Source organism: Panthera uncia, assembly GCF_023721935.1.
Source record: "Panthera uncia isolate 11264 chromosome A3 unlocalized genomic scaffold, Puncia_PCG_1.0 HiC_scaffold_11, whole genome shotgun sequence".
Lineage (NCBI taxonomy): Eukaryota > Metazoa > Chordata > Mammalia > Carnivora > Felidae > Panthera > Panthera uncia.
In genome coordinates this window covers 93595321-93616602 of record NW_026057578.1, presented here as the reverse complement: position 1 = coordinate 93616602, position 21282 = coordinate 93595321, and the positions used below count along the sequence as shown (strand labels likewise).

The 21282-nt window shown below is 36.8% G+C and overlaps 1 protein-coding gene across 3 annotated transcripts in view; it reads right to left on the bottom strand.

Moving 5' to 3' along the window:
• Positions 1-2905: 2905 nt before the first annotated feature.
• CTNNA2 (catenin alpha 2) overlaps positions 2906-21282 on the bottom strand; it is a 1105968-nt gene continuing 1087591 nt past the window's right edge. For 2 of the 3 annotated variants that reach the window (XM_049651803.1, XM_049651801.1), the window contains 2 exons: positions 5845-5961; positions 2906-3233 (listed from right to left, as the gene is read on the bottom strand). In XM_049651803.1, coding sequence (XP_049507760.1) covers positions 2946-3233; positions 5845-5961 — 405 coding nt within the window. In that variant the 3' untranslated portion in view covers positions 2906-2945. The remainder of the gene's footprint in view (positions 3234-5844; positions 5962-21282) is intronic. The other variant, XM_049651802.1, reaches the window with a different exon arrangement.

The window sequence follows — 21282 nt, the reverse complement described above, 5'->3', positions numbered from 1 at the left end:
ATTCAAGAAGTAATCTTTATTTCGTTCTTTTAGTTCTACCACAGTTGTCCCACCTAACATCAGTCCCTTTCAGCCTTCATATCCCTCATATTATCAGTTACATCTTATGAAGGCACTGCTTTGTGTGTACCATCACCCCACTTAGAGACTCTGTATTACTTGGAGCATCTGGGTTGTTCAGTTGGTTGAATGTCTCATGATTTCAGCTCAGATCATAATCTCAGTGTTGTGAGATCGAGCCCCACATCAGGCTCTGTGCTGGGCATAGAGCCTGCTTAGGTTGCTCTCTCTCTCCCTCTGCACTTTCCCAGCTTGCACATGCTTGCTCTCCAAAACAAAACAAAACAAAAACATAAACAAAAACAAGACAAAGAAACCTTCCGTATTACCTGTTGGATAATGGTCACAGTCCTTCATGACCCTCTCTAGTTTAGCCTTGTACCACATCTCCACATTTATTTCCCACTAGTCCCAACATGAAGCTCGTGTTTCCTGCAACTTTGCTTGTCTCCAGACCTTGAGGTATGTGCTTTTTTCTTGAATTTCCACCCCAGTCATCACCAAATTTATTATATCTTTCACTCATTTAGAATATATTTATTGTTTACTCATACCTCTTCCATTAATCCTTCCCCAAATAATTTAGTACTCAATGTGTTTTCATTTTTTGAGTAGTTACCAATTTATCCCATTCATTTGGCACATAGTGGTTTCTTGGCATATTTACTTAAAGTTCTCGTTTCTCTATATATCATATCAACTAGACTTATGTTTCTTAAGGCAAGGAAATAAACAATAAACCTTTTCATTGTTGTAGTGCTCTCAAAGTGTCTATATTAACTTATTGAGTAGGTACTCTCCTTGATCATAAGAACAATGGTGGATAATGATAATGTTTACTCAGGGAGCACTGACAAAATAAGTAAAAATTAAGGACTGATTTCTAGAAAACACACACACATAAACATTGTTCATAATCATGTATTAAAACACTGAAAATTTATAGAATAAAGTCAAAGGCATTCTCTATGTTTCTCTAATGCCTGCCGAATATATTTTAGGATTTGTCAAGGAGTCTCTGATTTCAAGTTTCTTGGCTGGTCTGAAGAATATTTACTTCCTTCAGCCTGTTAAATCATAGTAGAATAATGCACAAAACCGGAACGTGATGCCATATTCAAATCTTAATAAGGAAGGATGCCAATAAGTTCACTGGGTGGTAGGTTCAGCTTAGGACCTGGCTCCAAGAAGTCATTCCATAAATACGTGTGAAGGAATGAGTGCCGATGAGTGCCTCTCTCAATGTGTATGCAAATTAAGGGGGCAGTCTAATTGAAATAGCTGTATAATAGTGTTGAAAACCGTCTACAGCATTGATTGTGATACATCATTTTGAGTCCAGATGGTGAGTAGGATCATATCTTAATAAAATTTTAACTAAGCTTCTCTCCTTCCCCAACTCCTAGGTCTCTTCTCTTTAGGACCTTGCACCTAAAATAACACAGCATATGTGTCCATGACTCCCGATGCATTATCATGTTGCTAAGAAACACACCTTATTTTACCCGAAGTCTTCTGGAGACATAATGTAATATGCTAACCTGTATGGATCATTCAAATGAAGGAGTTTTGGGCACTCAGATGAACATTTAGGTTTTTTTTTTTTTTTTTTCCCCTCACTTCTCAAGCCATAGCTGAAAGACTACAGCCAACTTTTCCTTGCTAATGGGACAGAGGCCTTCTTTTCAAAATTCAAATATTTTGTAATTAATGAGCCTCCCTACAAACCTTGACTTTTTCCAGTTTTTGAGAACACATTATGTTTCTTAAGTTTATCCCAGGGCTGAATATGGCCCAGATAAGTCTCAGACATGACACTGTCATTTTAGATTATTTGAAAGTGAATAAAAAACAAGTAGGAAAACATGAAATAAAAACCAAAACAATTTCTAGACTGTAGAGATGACACAGAGATATCACCCTTTTACCTCCAATTTCTAAAAAAACAAAATGCACTTCTTTTATTAAGTATGCATTAAAAAAAGAAGCATTCTTCAGATGTCCAGATTATATGTGTTTATTTTGAGTTAGTGGATACAATGGCATATTAGATACCAGCACTCCAAGCTACACCTATGTATTTGCCTCTAAACCTTCACATGTCGTCAGTTTCCATTCTTCTAACATTCCACCACTGGGCCTCCTATTTCTAGCGATACCATAGTTCACATTTTTTAAAGGAAAAGAATTATCACCATATTGTGCTTCCAGTGCTCCCAGAAGGATTAGAATTGTCTCAAATGAGTGTTTATTTTCAGCAAAGGGGGAGAAATTGAAAATATGAGCACTAGTAATGGCAGTACTACGAGAGAAAGAATAGAATACAGATTAAAAGAGACATTTTGGCTGGATGAGTTAGTTTCTCCTTAGTAAAAAATCCACATAATATCATGGATGTGACTTCAAAGTTAAATTGTTCAATTTGTGGGCCACACACTTGAGCGTATTGGCTAGTACATTTTTGCACTGAAACAGAAGCAATACAAGCTTTATGTTCTACCATTACACTTCCAGATTTTTCACTTATTAAGATACCTGCCAACCTAATGATTCTTGCATGCATTAGAGTTTGCTTTTGTAGAATTAAGTTTATTATCCCCATCCCACCCACTCCCATAAACATTGCGATGCGAACTCTTTGCCCAATTTTATGAGAATGTTGCAAAGGACAGCTCTGTGCCACCTCAGGACAGGTAGTCCCTGTTCCCTCCCTGGCTACTGATGAATCAGTAGTATTGATCACGTCTTATCTTACATGCAAACAGACACTGCTCCCTTAATTACCCCATGCCAGAGGCATACGAGTCAGCAGGTATGCATACAAAAACGGGATTAAAAAGAAAAGGAAAGGGGAAAAAATGCTTTCTTTATTAAAGCCTATCGTCCTAGAATGAATCCATTGCTTTGAATTCACTTAAAGCCTGTACAGGCGAAATGTGTTTCTTCTGGGAACCTCGTCTAACTCGTGTCTGGAATTCTTCAGGTTTTTCTCTCTTCACAAGGGGCTTCTTCTCTGGAGCCTTCATCTTCCAAGACACAACTGGTGAGTTGACAGCTGCTGTCCCATAGACCTTCTGGTATTTGGTTGAGGCCACATAGGATGCTTTCACTGTGAGGACAACAGCATTCATCAGGTTTTTAGCTGCCTGGATGAGTGATGTGGCACTGTCCAGCTAAAGTGGGAGGACAAAGAAATACATCTGGGTTAGTCACAGCACATCATTCACAAGATGGTGGTGTAGCTGCACAGTTCAAACAGTGTTGTGCTTGTGCAAATATTCAATATTGACCAAAAAGAGAAAATTATTACGTGACAAAGTGAACAAGCTACAAAGAAGTCATTCTCTTCTATACTTAATCCCAAGGTAAAAAGATTAAAAAAAGAGGGTACTCTATAAGGCACAGCTTTCTAAAACTCCAATACCTGGAAAGCCCAAGCTCTTTTTAGCATGTAAGAATCCCAATGTAACAAGTTTTCCAAAGTGGAACATCTCATGTTATTACATTAGGCTGATTGGTAACAGTGACAATTACTCAAATGTTTAAAAGGCATTTGGCAGGAACTGCAGAATAAAAGGGTATTCAGGGTCACATCTCAGTTGTATGGCTGTTCCCGTGGAAGTATCTTTTTATAGAGCATTTCTAGAGCTTGAGCTCAAGATTCGTAGGGATGCAGGCAGCTAAGCAGAGAGACATAGCCATGCTGCACTGCCTTTCCTGAGGTATTCGTTGGGCTTGAATATTTATTTAACTATTTTCAGGTCTTGAACATTCCTCCTACAAAAATAATTATGTTAGGTTCTTGTAGGTCAGAGAGCATTCAGTAAGACCCTTATAGCCACATGCTAATGAAATACTGATGCTCACTCTGTGGCAAACTATTTTAAGAACTTTGTATTTCCCCATTTAACTCACAAGCACCCTAGAGGGAGCAGTTATTGTCACTGCATTTTATGATGAGAGAGCTGGTGCATGTAGAGGTCTAAATGTTCACAAGTTTATACTTGCTTAAGTGATGAAGTCCTTAAAGACTGTACCATAATGCCACACTGTTGGGTAGGATAACTTTTAAAATACTACAAGTCACAACTTAGAGTAGGTTTAGAAGCTCATCGTTAGACTCTAAGACCAGGTATGTTTTTATTTCACCTCTTTTCTGTCTTTAACCAGTTTGGCAGTGTGGTATATATATTGTATACAAAAGCATTCAATATCTGTTTCAACCTGCTTCACTTCCTGGACTATATATGCTGGAAAAGTTCAAAACTACATTTCCCAGACTCCCTTTCAGCCAGGATTTTACAAGTGACCTAGTAAAAGGAAAGAATTAACAGCTGGCTAAGGAAATGTATCCATTGCAGTTAAATGAAGAATTGTAAGAATGTTTCTCCTTGTTGAGATTGATGGGCTATAGCTGCATTAGCAAATGGGAGTTAGATATATACAACCTTCTCCCTGCAAGGTGATTAGCAAAGTTTTTAAGCTAAGGGACCTAACACTCTGTGGTTCCCCTATGTGATGTGACCTGCTCTCACTTTAACTTCTTGACATGTTTTGTGACCAAAGTACATCCCATGCAGTGACTGGACACATTAGAAGTTACATCTAAGGCCTCCGTGGTGCTGTTGCTCAGGCTGTTCTCTGGCCCATATATTGATTAGAGCTCAATAAATGTGATGCTAAACTTAAAAATTTTTTTTTTTTTGACAAATGAGCTCTCAGTACTCCCGCCACCAAAGAAGCTCATAAAGTCAGATCATTGGGGAAAACAATGGAAGATTCTTTCTATGCATGAATTCCTTGTAATACCATAGAGTTGAGGTCTCACTATTAAAAAAAAAAAAACAGATTAAAGGTCATTATTACATTGACCCCACAATAATATAAAGAAACAGAGTTGTGGCTTACAGCCATGATTCAGCAAATAGATAATTGACTGCTTTGTGAATTAAATCAACCAAATGCATAAAGTAACTACTTTACCACATCTATTACACTGTACAACGTGCACATATACCAAAATGACTGCTTATCCCATAATGTTTAATTTATAGAGCACAGATTTTGAAAGCTAGCTCAGGAAAAGCAAATTCTAGATTATTCATGTTAATAGAAGAGAAGCCAAGCACAGATTAGTACAGTGATTCTCTGAGTATAATCTATGAACCAGCAGTATCAGTATCACCTGGAAACCTGTTAGGCCACTCTCAGACTTCATGAATCAAAAATGTGTGATCCAGGGGATGCTGATGCATGCTAGAGATTGAGAACCACTAGATTAATGAAACCCAAGGACTATCTGAAGGTTTATTTCATCCAGTGATTTCTGGACTTTGCTCATACACGAGTTGGGTAATACCAGGGCCAGTTACATGGCTGAATTTGACTTTTTCATCTTTTCCATTATACCCCCAGGTAGAAGTGTAAATAATGAAGAAAGAGCTAGATAGCAAATGTTGGGACAATTAGATCAGTCACAGTTTCTTTAGAAGCTAGATAACATACCCCTTGGCCAATTGGGAGTTTCCTATAAGTCTGTCAGGTTTCAAAAATGAGTAAGAGTCATTCATAAAGTGAGTTAATTCTGTTGTGTACCATGGGTAAAGAGAGGGGAGAATGGTATCAGGGACAGTTCTGTTGATTTGCTTCTGAGCAATAGAATTAGTAGAAGTAGAATAAGACAAGATGCATCTATTGCATTATTAAATGGTTCTCTGAAAGCAAATCTTGGGATAATTGAGTGGATCCAAAGAGAAGAATTACAAGTAATCTGGAAATTTTTACCACAGATTCCATTTTCAGAAAGATGGTGTCTAATTCTGCAGCAAAAATATGATAGCCTGTCTCTTCTTCAGAACCCCTTTGCTCTCCCAGCCTGATGCAGGAATCCTGTAAATAAACCTAATACATTGATTGAGAGTGAGACAGCTCTGAAATATAAAGCCAATGATTTCATTCAAGCTATCTGGTAGGGCGGATACTGATTTGTGGCAAGGGGTAAGCTAGTGAGTGAGGAACCTGGTCAGCTAAACCTGAACAAATTATACTGCTAGACAATACTCCCAACCTAAAACTATAAGAACTGTTTCTTAAAACTTGAATTCCCAAAGGATAACTTTGGCCATTCCCCTGTACCCATTTTAATGACAGATCACTGTTGGCACAATCAGAATTTGTTTTATTTAAAAATGGCTCTCCTTTATGCTTGTCCAAAATAGTACTGAGACCTGGTTTCCAACTGGCATGTTTTGTTAAAAATTCACTTTCTAAAGAAAGTACACTAAAAAGACTAAGGCTACATGGTAAGAATTTTTTAATACAAGGTTTAGGAAAACTTAGTTAATATAACTGTATTCTGTTTTGTGATTTGTACTGTAACTATGGCATTTCAAACAAGGTATGTAAATGAATATGGACAAATGAAGTCCTAACAAGCAATACTAATTGGCTACTTAGGAGGTGTCTGACCTTGCATTTGTCCTTTTAATTAAACTGCATGGTTTAAGTTCCAAAAGTCCTTGAAGTAGGAATGATAGAACGTTTAGTGAGGTAATAAAATTGCTCCTGAAGTAATGGGCAAAAAGTTGGGGTAAGGACCTCTGTTTTCCTCCAAAACTTACCACCTGAACCACTATTTAATTTCCGGGTCTTGTTTTTCAGTGACTACCTTAACATTCAAAATGAACCTATCTCAATTATTAACTCTGTTTGGGTGGAAGCCTGTCCTTAAACTTGAAACCATTCTATGCAAATCAGGACTGAGTCTGGTGAGAGCCACCATTTCACTTTTGACTCTTAGTGTCACCTTGAAGCCTGAATTCTTTGTGACTAGCTCTCCTGGCCTCAGTTGTGCTCCTGCCCAGTGCTCAGCCTTTCTCAGTCCTGGCTTTTGGGCATATTCCTTGCTTGGATTCACCCTCATGGCACCAGTGACTGAAACCTGATTCCTGCAGGTTTCTCTTATACTTGCTTAGTTTCTCCGAAGCACATTCACAGTTTTAAGGCCTGGTTGTGCTATTAGATGGAGCTCAGCAACTTTCGTGCTCTAAGCCTTTACCAGGGCTGATGTTCCTAGCTTTATAACAGCCTTAAAGTGGACTGGATTTCCACCGTTCCTCAAGTTAGCTAATACATTCCTTAATATGTACTGCTTAAACTCTGAGTGAAACCCAGACTTGTATCTTTTCCTGCTTGAGTCTTTTTATTCATATTGGACATTCCATTCAGTCCCTAGATCTAGTCTAGGAGAAGTGGCCTGATTTTCAGTTAATTTTAAAAATATGACTATGTGTGAGTCTCTGTCTGAGCCCCCTCAGTTTCCTTTCTTACCTGTTTCAGGGATGGTTGTGAGAGTGAATGTAATACTATTATGCCTAGTTGGGCTGCAGAGGGGCCTTACAGCTTGCCAAATATCACATTGCAGCTAGGTGGTAAAGCCAAGACATAAGCCCATACAGCCTAACTACAGAGTCCATGGCTCACCATTGTTTGATGTCACTTCCCAGAGCCATGCATGGCAGATGAAGCCACAATCTATCACATTCTATCAACCTATGCTAGAATAATTAATTCTCCCCATTTAATCTCATACGTGTCTGCTGTCCCTAACCACAGAACCAGGCTTCTCCTAATTCTGTCATTTTTTAAAAAATATCAAAGTACTATTTTAAAAATGTAACAGATGTTTCCTCACATCTTGTTCTATTACAGTCATGAAAAGCAAATAAGGGTGGGGGAGCTGTTTCATAGCCATTTCTATAGGGTTTTTCTAGCTCTTTTTCTGCCTCTGTACTAGTCTTTTCTTCTTAACCCCACTCAAATTCTAATAGATTTCTCTTTCCCTACACCATTCTCATTTTGTAATTTGAACATAGAGAAAGAGGGAAGACGTTCTTCCATTGATTGATATTTGTGTTGTCTAATTCCTTATGTCAAAGATAAAGATTGTCAGGGGCACCTGGGTGACTCATTTGGTTAAGTGTCCGACTCTATTTTGGCTCAGGTCATGATCTCACAGTTTTGTGAGTTTGAATCACATCAGGCTCCGGGCTGACAGTGCGGAGCCTGCTTGGGATGCTCTGTCTCCCTCCCTCTCTGCCTCTCCCCGACTCACCAACTCTCAAAGTAAATAAACTTAAAAAAAAGATGAATATTTTCACGAAAAGTACTTTCAATGACGCTTAAAATTTACAGCATCGTCTGTAAGAAGATTTCTAAAACCCCATGTTGTAAATTTTACACCATTTCCTGAATATGGGGGTTATACCTTGCAAGAGTTGTTCAGTTTCAAAACACATAGACTTTGACACAAATGTAACTGTGTGACTCAACCAAACTCTCCAGTGAAAGTGCATCTACATTTCTGGAAATGCTGACTTTTCATTTATTCTTTTAGTCTATTCCTCCATCCTTCTACCTGCACAGTTAGTCACCTAAGTATTTCTTTAGCTACTTACTATATATTTTGTGCCAACCACTGTGCTTGTGTTGGATATACATACACAGACACACAAACCACAAGGTTTAATGCTCTCTGATAAGTGATCTACTAGGATGTAAGGTGCTAAAGGGAGAGAGACAAAATAGGGTAGGAAAATTGTCATTGTGGGGGTGGTATCCTAAACTCATTTTAATGGATTAAATATGTGGCTATTGGTGACTAGATGGTTGAGTAATAAAAAAGGAAACTTTGGAATTCCTAGTTAATATACCTGGGTATATATTGACGCTCTTAATCCAGATGATAGAAATAAGAGGAAAGTGGAGATGCTACAATATTAACTCTGGACATTCTGAATTTGAGGCATCTGTGTTACATGTCAGTGAAGTTATCAAAGGGACAGACAGTTGAAATTATGAGAATGAAACTCTGGGGGTCAGTTTTAAGAAACCACATGTTTTCTTTATATTGGTCTTCCCAGTTATTTCATGAGCAGTGCTCTGCATCCTATAGGTATTTATGTCAATTTCTGATTTCTTTTCCCTTCATATTCGTTATTTAGTGTTTTCATAAACGGAGAATAAAATGCTGAATGAAATACTGTATCAATATTTTCTCTGACCAATAAGTGCAATACATCCAAAATTTTTCTCAGCATTATACTTTCAGGATCAAACCTAACATCATCAAGGAATATCTTCACTATTCCCTTGACAACCAAGGCTACTTTCTGTTAATTAGCAATCCTTCACCCTTGAAAATAATGGTGAGCTTCCTGGGGCCATCCAGCAATGAAATAAATGCAATTTAGACTTAATATCTACCTTTAAAAACACATACAGCATTGTCAAAAGTCCAGAGTAATGTAAAAGAGGTGGAGGGAAACACGGTTAAATATATATGACACAGGAAATGTCTTAGGATGTTAATTTATGAGGGCCAGATATATAATTACAGAAGAAAATTAGGGTTTCACTATGTGTTCTGCATTAATCCATTTTAAGATTGTATACAGAGATAGAAATATAGTCTGGAAACAAATCTATTTTCAAAAAATCTGATTTTTACCAAAAAATAAATAAACCATAAATGGTAATTCATGGAAATCTCCAGTACCAAGCAATCTGTCCTTGGCTTAAAAATAATGCAAATGACATGGGACTACTGGCTAAACCAAACAGAATAAAAGAAACCAAATTCATTTCAAGATAATTTTGATGTATAAAAATGAAGGAACATTACTTAATTACCTCAGAAATGCCTGGGGCAGGGAACCCAGGACAATTTGGACCTAGGCTATTTATATTTTCTCAAGTCAGATCTGATAGTGCTAATGATTTTGAGAATGCAAAAATGGTTCTACAAATATGGATAGAGTCCATTTTAGCCTCTTGCAAGATATTTTAGTGGAAATAACATAGTATTCATATCTAAGAAGTATTTTAATGGGACTATACTATACATGATCAGGCCGAGGATAGTGTTTTGCGGGAAGAAAGTTGTAATGAGAGAACTGACAATAAATTGAAAGTAAACACTTTGAGAAAACTGGAATCATTCTACTGGAGCTGGTCATTTATTTATATTTAAACAGTTATCGCCCCAAAAGGAGTCACAAATTGCTTGCAGGAAGAAAAAACAAAAAAAACACAAAAACCCACCTTTGCTACAAGTCTGCTTTGCTGTTAATGAATGGGAGGTTAGAAACCCAGAGTATTGGAGCCTATTATCCACCAAGAAGAACATTTCATGTTTTAAAAATCCATGAGGCTTTGAAAAGATATTTGATCTCCTTAGAAACTGTGATACATTTGAAATACCTGCCTACTTCTTCCCTGGTCTATATCAGTAACACTTTTTAAAAGGTCTAGCAAGTCCAGGGTAATAAATAACTCAAGCAAAGGCAGGGTGAAAAGGTTCAGCCTAACCAAATCTTTCCCTGCTTTATGGATGTTTACACACTTGCAAATAAGACAACTCCTTTGTGGTAAACCCTCATTTCAGTGTTCTGGTCCACTCACTCTTCATCAAACAACAGTGAACTAAGTTAGCAAAACCACATTCCTTCTGGATAATATAGTGACAGTGGTGAACATAGGGCAGGAATTTGCCCCTCATCATTATGGTGGCCCTGGCAGGCATTATTAGTTAGCTGTGACACTTTGCTCCTTCAAGAGCTGCTGAGGCGCATGGAAAAAGAAACTTCTTTGCCTCCTTCCTCCAAGAGGTCACGTTTTGACAGAGTTGTTAAGAACTACTTGACACAGCTTATAACACAGTTTCATCATGTACTATATGTCTACTTCTACATTTAAATGGAATTAATACCATTTTTTGTTTCTACCAGATTGTTGACAAGTATTTTTATCTAAATGATGGTCTGTTTATTCTTGTTCCTATAGCTGATACCATAACAGGAGTGGTTTGATTAATGACATCATTAAACAGAAGACATAAGTATTAAATGAAGTTCAAAGTATGAGGGAGATTATTTTAAATCGGGTGATAAAAATTAGCTGAATAGATTTGGTATTTGATGTGAAATGATCACCATTGGTATGCTGCAATAATCCTCCAAGAAAAAAGTGCACCAAACCTGGTAACATTAGAACACGTAATGATCCTTCATAAATGACAGCTACAGTACTATGGGATAACTCCTGAAGAGTTGGCTTAATCCCAGGGGTATTCCCATTTCACTGTGGTATCTTGAAGAGCAAATGTTTTACAAGTCTAAGTAGTGGATCAATCACGACGTAGAGGATAAGAGGTCTGTAATTTTTTTCTGCAGGGCTACTTGAATGATGCCAGGGAGGCAGCTGGTGCTCTCCGACTGCTGAAGGCCAGTTGTTATGAAATCTGTATGTAATGGCTCAAGATTAAGTTGGCAAAGGCCTTAGGAGAAAAGCAGTGCCATCTAAGGAAAAAAAAAAAATCTCCATAGCACTGCTGAGAAATTTACCAATTGGCTTTCAGATAACTTTTTCAACTGGACAAATTTGTGTCTTTGTTTTTAATTCATTTAGGTAGGTAGTAGTGCTTCATAGTCAGCCAGTCCACTGATTAACTGTCTTCATTTGCATTTTTTCAATTATAGGTAAGTAAACCTTGGGGACTCCCATGAAGGCTTAATTACAGTCAACAAATTTCCTAAATATGGCTTAGAGCCATTTTTTTCTCACTATTAAAGGCAGAACAGGGGCACCTGGGTGGCTCAGTCGGTTGGGCGGCCGACTTCGGCTCAGGTCATGATCTCACAGTCCGTGAGTTCGAGCCCCGCGTCGGGCTCTGTGCTGACAGCTCAGAGCCTGGAGCCTGTTTCAGATTCTGTGTCTCCCTCTCTCTGACCCTCCCCCATGCATGCTCTGTCTCTCTCTATCTCAAAAATAAATAAACATTAAAAAAAAATTAAAAAAAAAATAAAGGCAGAACATTTTTTTTTTCCCTCAACCCACAACAAGGCATTCTTACTAACCTTGGAATCCCAAGGAGAAGTGGGAATATCAAGAGGTGTTGGCCCTTGGAAAGTTAGGAACACACATGTCTGTTAATCTAGGACTCTGTATCTCTTTTTTCTATGTTTCTTCCTTCTCTGATACTTCAAGATTTCCTGACCCAGAGCCTTCTCTGGATTGTTGTCACATAACAAAAGAACCTTAGGCAACAGTGGTGCCAATAGATTTTTAGGCACCCACAGGACTGGGAGATATTCCTGGGTCAAAAGATCATCTTTGTGTCACATAAATATAGCACGCATTGATTGCTGATCTTATCATCTGTTATCATGAGCATGTCCTCACTACCTAGTATGAACCTTGGATTGTAACTTGTCAAAGGACTAACGCTCCTTTTCACCTTCCCTGTAGGAGAGCCAGCTAGTACTACCTTTGACTGATTTCCCTAAGCATTATCATGACTGGGAGACATACCTAAGACAACCTATTGATACATGATGAAGACTATTTAACACCTTATGAAATGTCTCCTAGGCTCCAGCATGCAATGTGCAACAATTCAGAAAAGAATAGACAAAAGTCAAGGACCACAGATTTGGATGCTAGAAGACTGTGCTTGGTGAGTAAGCATAATCAGAAGGCCTGTGATACTTTCTTTTACTTCCCTTCACATTCAACCACTAGGAGTTGTGATACATGCATTTTTTATATGTCAGGGAAAGTAAACTCTCGCCCAGCTCAAGACCCTCCTCTTATCATGGTGGGGGGGCTTTAAAGAGCTGGTTGAAGCTTTTGTTGCTATGTAAATTGTAGATAAACAGTCTTTTTCCTCAGGCAGTTTTGTTGCCTCTCCTCAAGATCCTAGACCCCTTTCCCAATATATTCTTACATATCAGGTGCAACCTCCTCTTCTCCCCTCACATTTCCATATTTTCCTCCCTTATAGTGAAGGAAAACTTGGGCTCTGGAGTTCAAACCCTACTTGGACTGATACTGGCTGTGTGATTTTGAAACAGCTACCTAACCTAGCTCTACCTCAATCATCCTAGAAAGTGCTTGTTTCATTTTTATTTAAAGATTTTAAGTATTAAATGAGAGAATGCCCTCAGAGCTAAGTGTCTGGCAAATGGTAGGCCCATAACCAATTTTAAGCTTTTATTATTGTTGTGATCCATGTTTCCTTAAATGACTATTTGAGTCCAAAATGATCTTTTAAAATTATATTTCTTGGATTCTACTTCCTCTTCTTCACTTTCTCCTTTCAAGGTTCCCCCTGCTATCATGCATTTGGACTTTCTCCAAACCTCTTACTGAAGTTACCGCCACTTTGGCTTGCTCTCAATGCCTGTATATAAGTTTTAATGTGATAGGGAATAAAGACATGAAGAAATTCACAAGGGGAATAGAAAAGTATCAAAAGATTAGTATGTTTTCTAATACTACTAAACTCTTCAGAAGGAGGAAATTATAAATCAAGATTCAGTACAAGAAAATATGGGGGTTTTACCTATATATATGACACTCATAATGTCTAAGAACATTTTGGGCTTGATTGGGGTTGGAGAAAGACTGAAAGAAGAAAAGAAAATGGCTATAGTTAGAGAAATAGAGAAGGTAATCTAGTCTATGAAAGTGATATTTACACCTCTAATTTGAGAGGCAACAAAAGAAATAGTATGAAATATTTTCACAACCACTTACAGGGCCTAAAATTCAGGCTCCCAATTTCGGTCAAAATTTCTTTCACCAAAACTGGTACCCCTTTCACTAAAATCAAAGGCACCAGAAATAACAAGTATTGGTTGGAATGCAAGCTGGTACAGCCACTGTGGAAAACAGTATGGAGGTTTCTCAAAAACTTAAATTACAATATCCAGTAATTCCACTATTGGGTATTAACCCAAATGAAACAAGGACACTAATTTAAAAAGATACATGGACTACTCTGCTTATTTGAGCATTGTTTATAATAGCCAAGGCATGCAAGCAACCCCAGTGCCCATCAATAGATGCAGTTTATATATACATGCACACAATAGAATATTAGTCATCTATATAAAAAGAGTAAAATCTTACCATTTACAACATAGATTGACCTACAGAATATGAAAGACAAATACCATATGATGTCACTCATAAATAGAATTTAAGACACAAAACAAGGCAAACAGAGAACTAGTGAGTGCCAGAGGAGAGGTGAATGGAAGGCTAAGTGAAATAGATGAAGAGGACTGAGGTGGACATTTATCATGGGGAGTCCTGAGTAATATATAGAATTATTGAACCATTATACACCACAAAATAATGACACTGTTAATTATATTGAATACACAAAATTCTAGCATGTAACAGTTACACAAAAGGAGCCCCTTTTGGCCTAGGAAGGCCCATCAAACACTGAAGATCAACCTCCTAAGCCTGGTGCTTAATCTCCATCAAAACATGAACAACTGGGTTCCCTAGACTGGTTTTCTAAAGTTTTAAATGTTTCCCCACAAAATGATCTCTCTTTAATTTTTAGCCCACTGGATGTAGGACCTGCCATCTCTACTTAAGACTGACCTATCTTGTCATCTAAATCCAGCAAAAGACTCACAGTTTTGGATCTATATATTCTTTAGGGGTACTGTCAAGTCCTATCCAACAAGCTTCCAATACTGTTGCTACCTTTCACTGGACTGTGCTCGTATTTATCAAGGAAGTAAGTTACCAAAGGGTAGAATTTGAGAATAGATCTTCCTTTGAAAAAAACCTGGGGTGATTAGAGGTCAGAATCTAAGGGAAGTACAGTTCCTGAGCTGTGGTCTGGGAAGGCCAGGAGTAGGACAGGTGAAAAACAAAAAAACACAGTGGAGAACCTCAAGAAAAGCTCTACTTCTCAATGCTCCAAGTCTCTTCCAAAACCAATAATGCAAGGATGGTTGATGTTTATCATACTTGCTACCATTTCTTCCTTCACTGGTACATTTAGTAGGCATGGCCAGTAAACAATAGCCCTTTGTCTTAGACATGATCTCAGAATTCTCAAAACACAGCCCGATCAATCACTAGCAATTCATGAGAGTTACCAAACAAGATAAAACCCATTTAAAGAACAGGGCATAACTAGAATAAAACTTAGGAAAAAAACATTTTATGAGTAAAAGCAAACATATAGTAAAGGCCGCATGAAGGCTAAAGAACAAAAGTAGTAAACTCAATTATATCTAAAAAAATGAGTTAAGGCGACTCACAAAAAGATGTAAAATATGACAATATGGAAGGGGGACTCAAAACAGGTTTTTTTTTTAGAATGTGTTTGAACTGGAGTGACTATCAACTTAATATGGGCCACTATATAGTTCATATGTTCTATATTAACCTCATGGTAAAAGCCTATAATACACAAAAAATAGTCAAGCATAAAACTAGAGAAATTCTAGGAAGGAAAGAAAGGAATATAGAACTTCAAAAACAGTTAACAAAATGGCAATAAGTAGAAACCTATCAATAATTAAATGTAAATGGTCTAGGGGCACCTGGGTGGCTCATGAAGTTAAGTGTCCAATTCTTGGCTTGGGATCAGGTCATGATCTCACATTTTGTGAGTTCGAGTCCAGCACTGGGCCCTAGGCTGATAGTTTTTCTCTCTCTCTCTCTCTCTCTCTCTGTCTCAAAATAAACAAACATTAAAAAAAATAAATGTAAGTGGGCTAAATTGTCCAAAAGACATAAGGTGATGGAATGTACAAAAAAAAAAAAAATAATAGTACTCATCTATATGTTGCCTAGAGACACTGACTTCAGACCTAAAGACACACATAGAATTTAAATAAAGAGAAGGAAAAAGTCTCTACAAGAGACTACAAATATCTATGCAACCAACATTGGAGCACCTAAATATATAAGGCAAATATTAACAGATATAAAGGGAGAAATGGACGGTAATAGAATAATAAGGAATTTAAACAGCCCACTTATATCAATGGATAGATCATCCAGGCAGAAAGTCAAGAGGGAAACAGTGTCTTTGAGTAACACACTGCACCAGCTTAATTTAATAAATGTGTACAGAAAAAACTATTCTCCAGGTTATATAACCTATTATTCCCTAAAGCAAGTCTCAATAAATTCAAAAAGACAGGAATCATATCCTGCATCTTAGCCAACTATAATGGTATGAAACTAGAAATCAATTACAAGAAAAAAACATGGAAAAAACACAAACCTTTGGAGGCTAAACATCACTAACAGTCAACATGCTGACAAAGATATTAATAATGAAATTTAAAAATGGAGAAAAATTAAAACAGTCCAAAAATCACTGGGACACAGCAAAAGCCATTGTAAGAGTAAATTTATACAATCTAGGACTACCTCAAGAAACAGGAGCAATCTTAAATAATCTTATACCTGCAGGAACTAGAAAAAGCAGAATAAAAGTACAAAGTTAGTATACAGAGGGAAATAAAGATCAGAACCCAGAAATAAGTGAAATAGAGACTAAATAACCAAAGAAAAAAATCAATGAAATCAAAAGTTGTTTTTTGAAAAGATAAACAGAATTGATAAACCGTTAGAAAGTCTCATTAAGAAAGAGAATTAACCACCAACACCACAGAAATACAAATGATTGTATAAGACAGCTACAAAACATTAGAAGAAATGGATAAATTCCTAGAAACATAATTTTCCAAAACTGAGCCAAGAGGAAGTAGGTAATCTGAACAGTAATGAGATTGCATTAACAGTCAAAAAACTCCCAAAGAACAGAAGTCCAGGACCAGATGGTTTCACAGGTGAATTCCGCCAAAAATTTAAAGTAAAATGTTAATACCTATTCTCCTCAAACTATTCTAAAAAAATAGGATAGGGAAGAAAGCTTCCAAATTCATTCTGCAAGGCCAGACTTATGGCACCAAAACCAAAGACACTATAAAACAAAACAACAAAAAACTACAGCCTGATGACCATAGATCCAAAAATCCTCAACAAAGTGTTAGTAAATTACATTTACCAATACATTACAAGTATCATTCACCACAATGAATTGGATTTATGCTGGCAATGCAAGGATAGTTTAATATCCATAGATCAGCATGATACATCACACTAACAAAACAAAGAATAAAAATAATCTCAATAGATGCAGAAAAAGTGTTTGACAAAATTCAACATTCATTCATAATAAAAACTCTCAACAAAGTAAGGTTTAGTGGAAACATTTCTGAACATAATAAAGGTCATACATGACAAACTCACACCTAACATCATACTCAATGGTGAAAAACTAAGAGCTTTTCATCTACTGTCAGGAAAACAACAAGGGTGTCAAATCTTGCCATTTTTATTCAACATACTACTCCAAGTTCTAGCCACAGCTATTAGACAACAAAAATAAATGCCATCCAAATTGGTAAGGAAGTGAAACTGTCACTATTTATATAGGAGATAATATTAAATGTAGAAAACACTAGATTTCACCAAAAAATTATTAGAATAAATTATTTCAGCAAGGTCACAGGGTACAAAAGTCATTTATAATTGTTGCATTTCTATACGCTAATAACAGAGTAGCAGAAAGAGAATTAAGAAAATCTTTCCTTTTACAATTGTACCAAAAAGAATATAACTAGAAATTAACTTAACCAAGGAAGTAAAAGACCTGTATACTGAAAACTATAAAACATTAATGAAAGAAATAGAAGATGGCACATACAAATGTAAAGATATATCATGCTCATGTATCAGAAGAATATTGCTAAAATGTCCCTACTACTCAAATCTACAGAGTCAATGTAATACTTATCAAAGTACCAACAGCATTTTTCACAGAACTAGAACAAGGGATCCTAAAATTTGTATGGAACTACAAAAGACCCTGAACTGCCAAAGCAATCTTGAGAACGGACAAAGCTGGAGGTGTCACAATCCAAGACTTCAAAGTATACTACAAAGCTGTAGTAATCAAAACAGTATGGTACTGGCACAAAAACAGATCAATGGAAGAAAAACAGAGTCCAGAAATAAATCCACAGTTATATGGTCAATTAATGACAAAGAGGGTGAGAACATGTTAGGGAATATATTGGAGAAAAGACAATCTCTTCAATAAATGGTACTGGGAGAAATGGACAGGTATACACAGAAGAAGGAAACTGGACCACTTTCCTACACCATACACAAAGTCCTGGAAGAAAGCATAGGCAGTAATCTCTTTGACATGGCCTTAGCAACATTTTTCTAGCTATGTCTCCTCAGGCAAAAACAAACGACAACAACAACAAAAAGGCAAAAATAAACTATTGAGACTATACCAAAATAGAAAGCTTTTGCACAGCAAAGGAAACTATAAAAAAAAGGCAACCTACTGAATGAGAGAAGTTATTTGCAAATATATATTTCCAATATGAACACCTTATCAGATATAGTACTTACACAACTCCACACCAAAAAAACAAAAACAAAAAACAAAAAAACAATTTGACTTAAAAATGAACAGAGGATCTAAATAGACATTTTTCCATATAAGACCTACAAATGGCCAACAGATATGAAAAGACGCTCAGTGTCACTTATTATCAGGGAAATGCCAATCAAAACAACAATGAGGCATTAGCTTACACATGTCAGAATAGCAAAGTGACAAGAAGTAAATATTGGCAAGGATGTGGAGAAAAGGGAACCTTCATGCACTGTTGGTAGAAATGTAAATCAGTGCAGCCAATACATAAAACAGTATGGAGACTCCTCAAAAAATTAAAAATAGAAATACTACATGACCTAGTAATTCCACTACAGGGCATTTATCAGCCCCCCAAAACTAAACCAGTAATTTAAAAAGATATATGCACCCATAGGTTTATCATAGCATTATCTACGGTAGAAGTAAGATATGAAGCAACCCATGGATGGATGAAGATGTGGTATGATACATACAATGCAATATTATTCAGCCATAACAATGAATGAGATTTTGCCACTTGCAACAACATGCATGGACCTGGAGAGTATTAGGTTAAGTGAAATAAGTTGGATAAGGACAAATACAATATAATTTCACTCATATGTGGACTCTGAAAACCCAAACAAACGAACAAACAAATAAAGCAGGAATAGACCCATAATTACAGAGAAAAACCTGGAAGTTGCCTGAGGGAAGGACTGGGAGGGGAATGGGAAAAATGGATGAAAGAGAGTGGGAGGTACAGGTTTCTAGTTATGGAATAAGTGAGTCATGGGGCTGAAAGGTACAGCATAGGAAATATAGTCGATCTTATTGTAATACCATTTTTGTATGATGACAGATGGTGGCTATCCTTGTAAGCATAGTGTATCAGAGTTCTCCAATCACTAAGTTGTACACCTGAAACTCATATAACTTTGTGTGTTGACTATACATCAATTGAAATAAATGTTTGAGAAAACAGATTAAACACACTATATACATGATGGGCCATCTAAACCCCTCCCCCTATAAAAGGCTATGCTGTAAGAGTAGCATATTAATATCATTTCTCCCTCATTATCATAAATTGTCCTCATAATTCATAAAGAATGGTATCTTAAATATAATGCAGAAAACTTTTAGACACATATGTAACTGGGTAAAATAATTCACTGTATTAACCTAAAATTAACTCTTCTTTCATTAGAGAAATGAGAATTACAACAAGAAGAAATGGATATCACTATTCAAGGATTCATAAGAGGTCTTCAGTATATTGCATAGTAAAACCAGTAATTTTAATTAACCTCGTTTTAAATTAGAGCAGTTAATACATAGCCTTTTTTTTAATATAATTGAATACATTTTTCTGCCTACTTTAAAACATTTGTTGAGTAGACATAGAATAATACCCTCCAAATCTTTTGCTTTCTTCCTGGTCACTTCTTTTCCCATTGTGAGATGTAACCCACTACCAATTTTCTCACGTATTCGAGTAATTTCCAAGCACTCATAGTGTAGGCTGTCACAGATTCAGGTGGAGGTTTCCTATCTTTAGTTCAGAGCACAACTCAATTAGTTGTAACCATTGAGTCTTTAACTTCCACCTAGATACTACTTCAGGTTCTTGCAAGACTTGTTACTTTAACAAAGAAGATTCTAAGCTGATCTTATTGACTCTTCCCAACATTCCAGAGATAGAAAGGTTCTATGATTAACCCCACCTCTCCCTAAAACCTGCTCCTCCTATAGTCATTGGCAACACAGTTTTCCAACTGTTTAGGTTAAAAACCCAGAATTTTGTGTTATACATCTTGTTCTCTCAGACCTAGCCTCCAATCTGCCATTATATCTTGTCAACAGTTTTTGAACTATACCCATTGTTTGACCTCACCTTCTCTACTGTTACTACATTGGCCCAGTCATCAGAATCTCTTCCTGGATTGTTGTACTATCTTCCTCTAATTTCCTTGCTCCTCATCCCTTTTTACCTTCTTTAGTCTATTCTTAAACAAAAGCCGGATTCATCCTATTAAATGACCTCAAATAATGTCATTTTTCTGTTTAACATTGTCCCGTAGTCTCCCATCTCAGTATGAGTAAAATCAAAAGCTGTAAACATGCCTTGCCTATTGCTTGGACACACCAGTCTTGCCTATACTTTAAGAACTTTGTGCTTATTACTGCCTCTGCCTAGAATGCTGTTCCCACAGAAACTGTAAGGCTTGGTCCCTCATCCCCATCAGATCTTCAGTGCAATACCAACATCTTACTGAAAACCTTCCTTTTCACATTATGACTCCATTCCCACCCTACCTCCCTAATTTGCTATTCTTGCCTTGTTTTATTATTTTTTTCATACAGTCATCACCAAGTCAAACAAATGTTTTCTTCTGGGTTTACTTTTCCCCATTCCCTGCTATATCCTGAACACCTACAACTGTCTGGAAAATTGGTATTCCATAAATATTTGCTACATATTATTGAAAATTGCAAATTTTTGGATGAGGAAATAAGAGATGACAAAGCTTGTCCAAAGACAAACTTGGGATCAATGTCTAGCATAGTGCCCAACTCTCCATGCTTCTACCTATTCATTCTTCCATGGAAGAGTACTCAATTAATGATAGTGGCAGGAGAGTGGAATTTAGCCACATAATAGAGAAAATAAATGTTAGCCAAACTGCTCCACAAATCTTATGACCTCTTCCTCTTACTGTGCTTCATGGGTACAGTTAGCATCATCCTTTGCTCAGAAAACATCCACAATTTAAATCTTTGTGTTTATTGCTTTCTATGTATAAAGTACTGAGTTTTCATTATTAAAGATCATCTCCCTCATTAATAGTACCAGCATCTGTGAGGCATGAGTTGTGTTTGCTAGGTATAGTGCTGGTGTC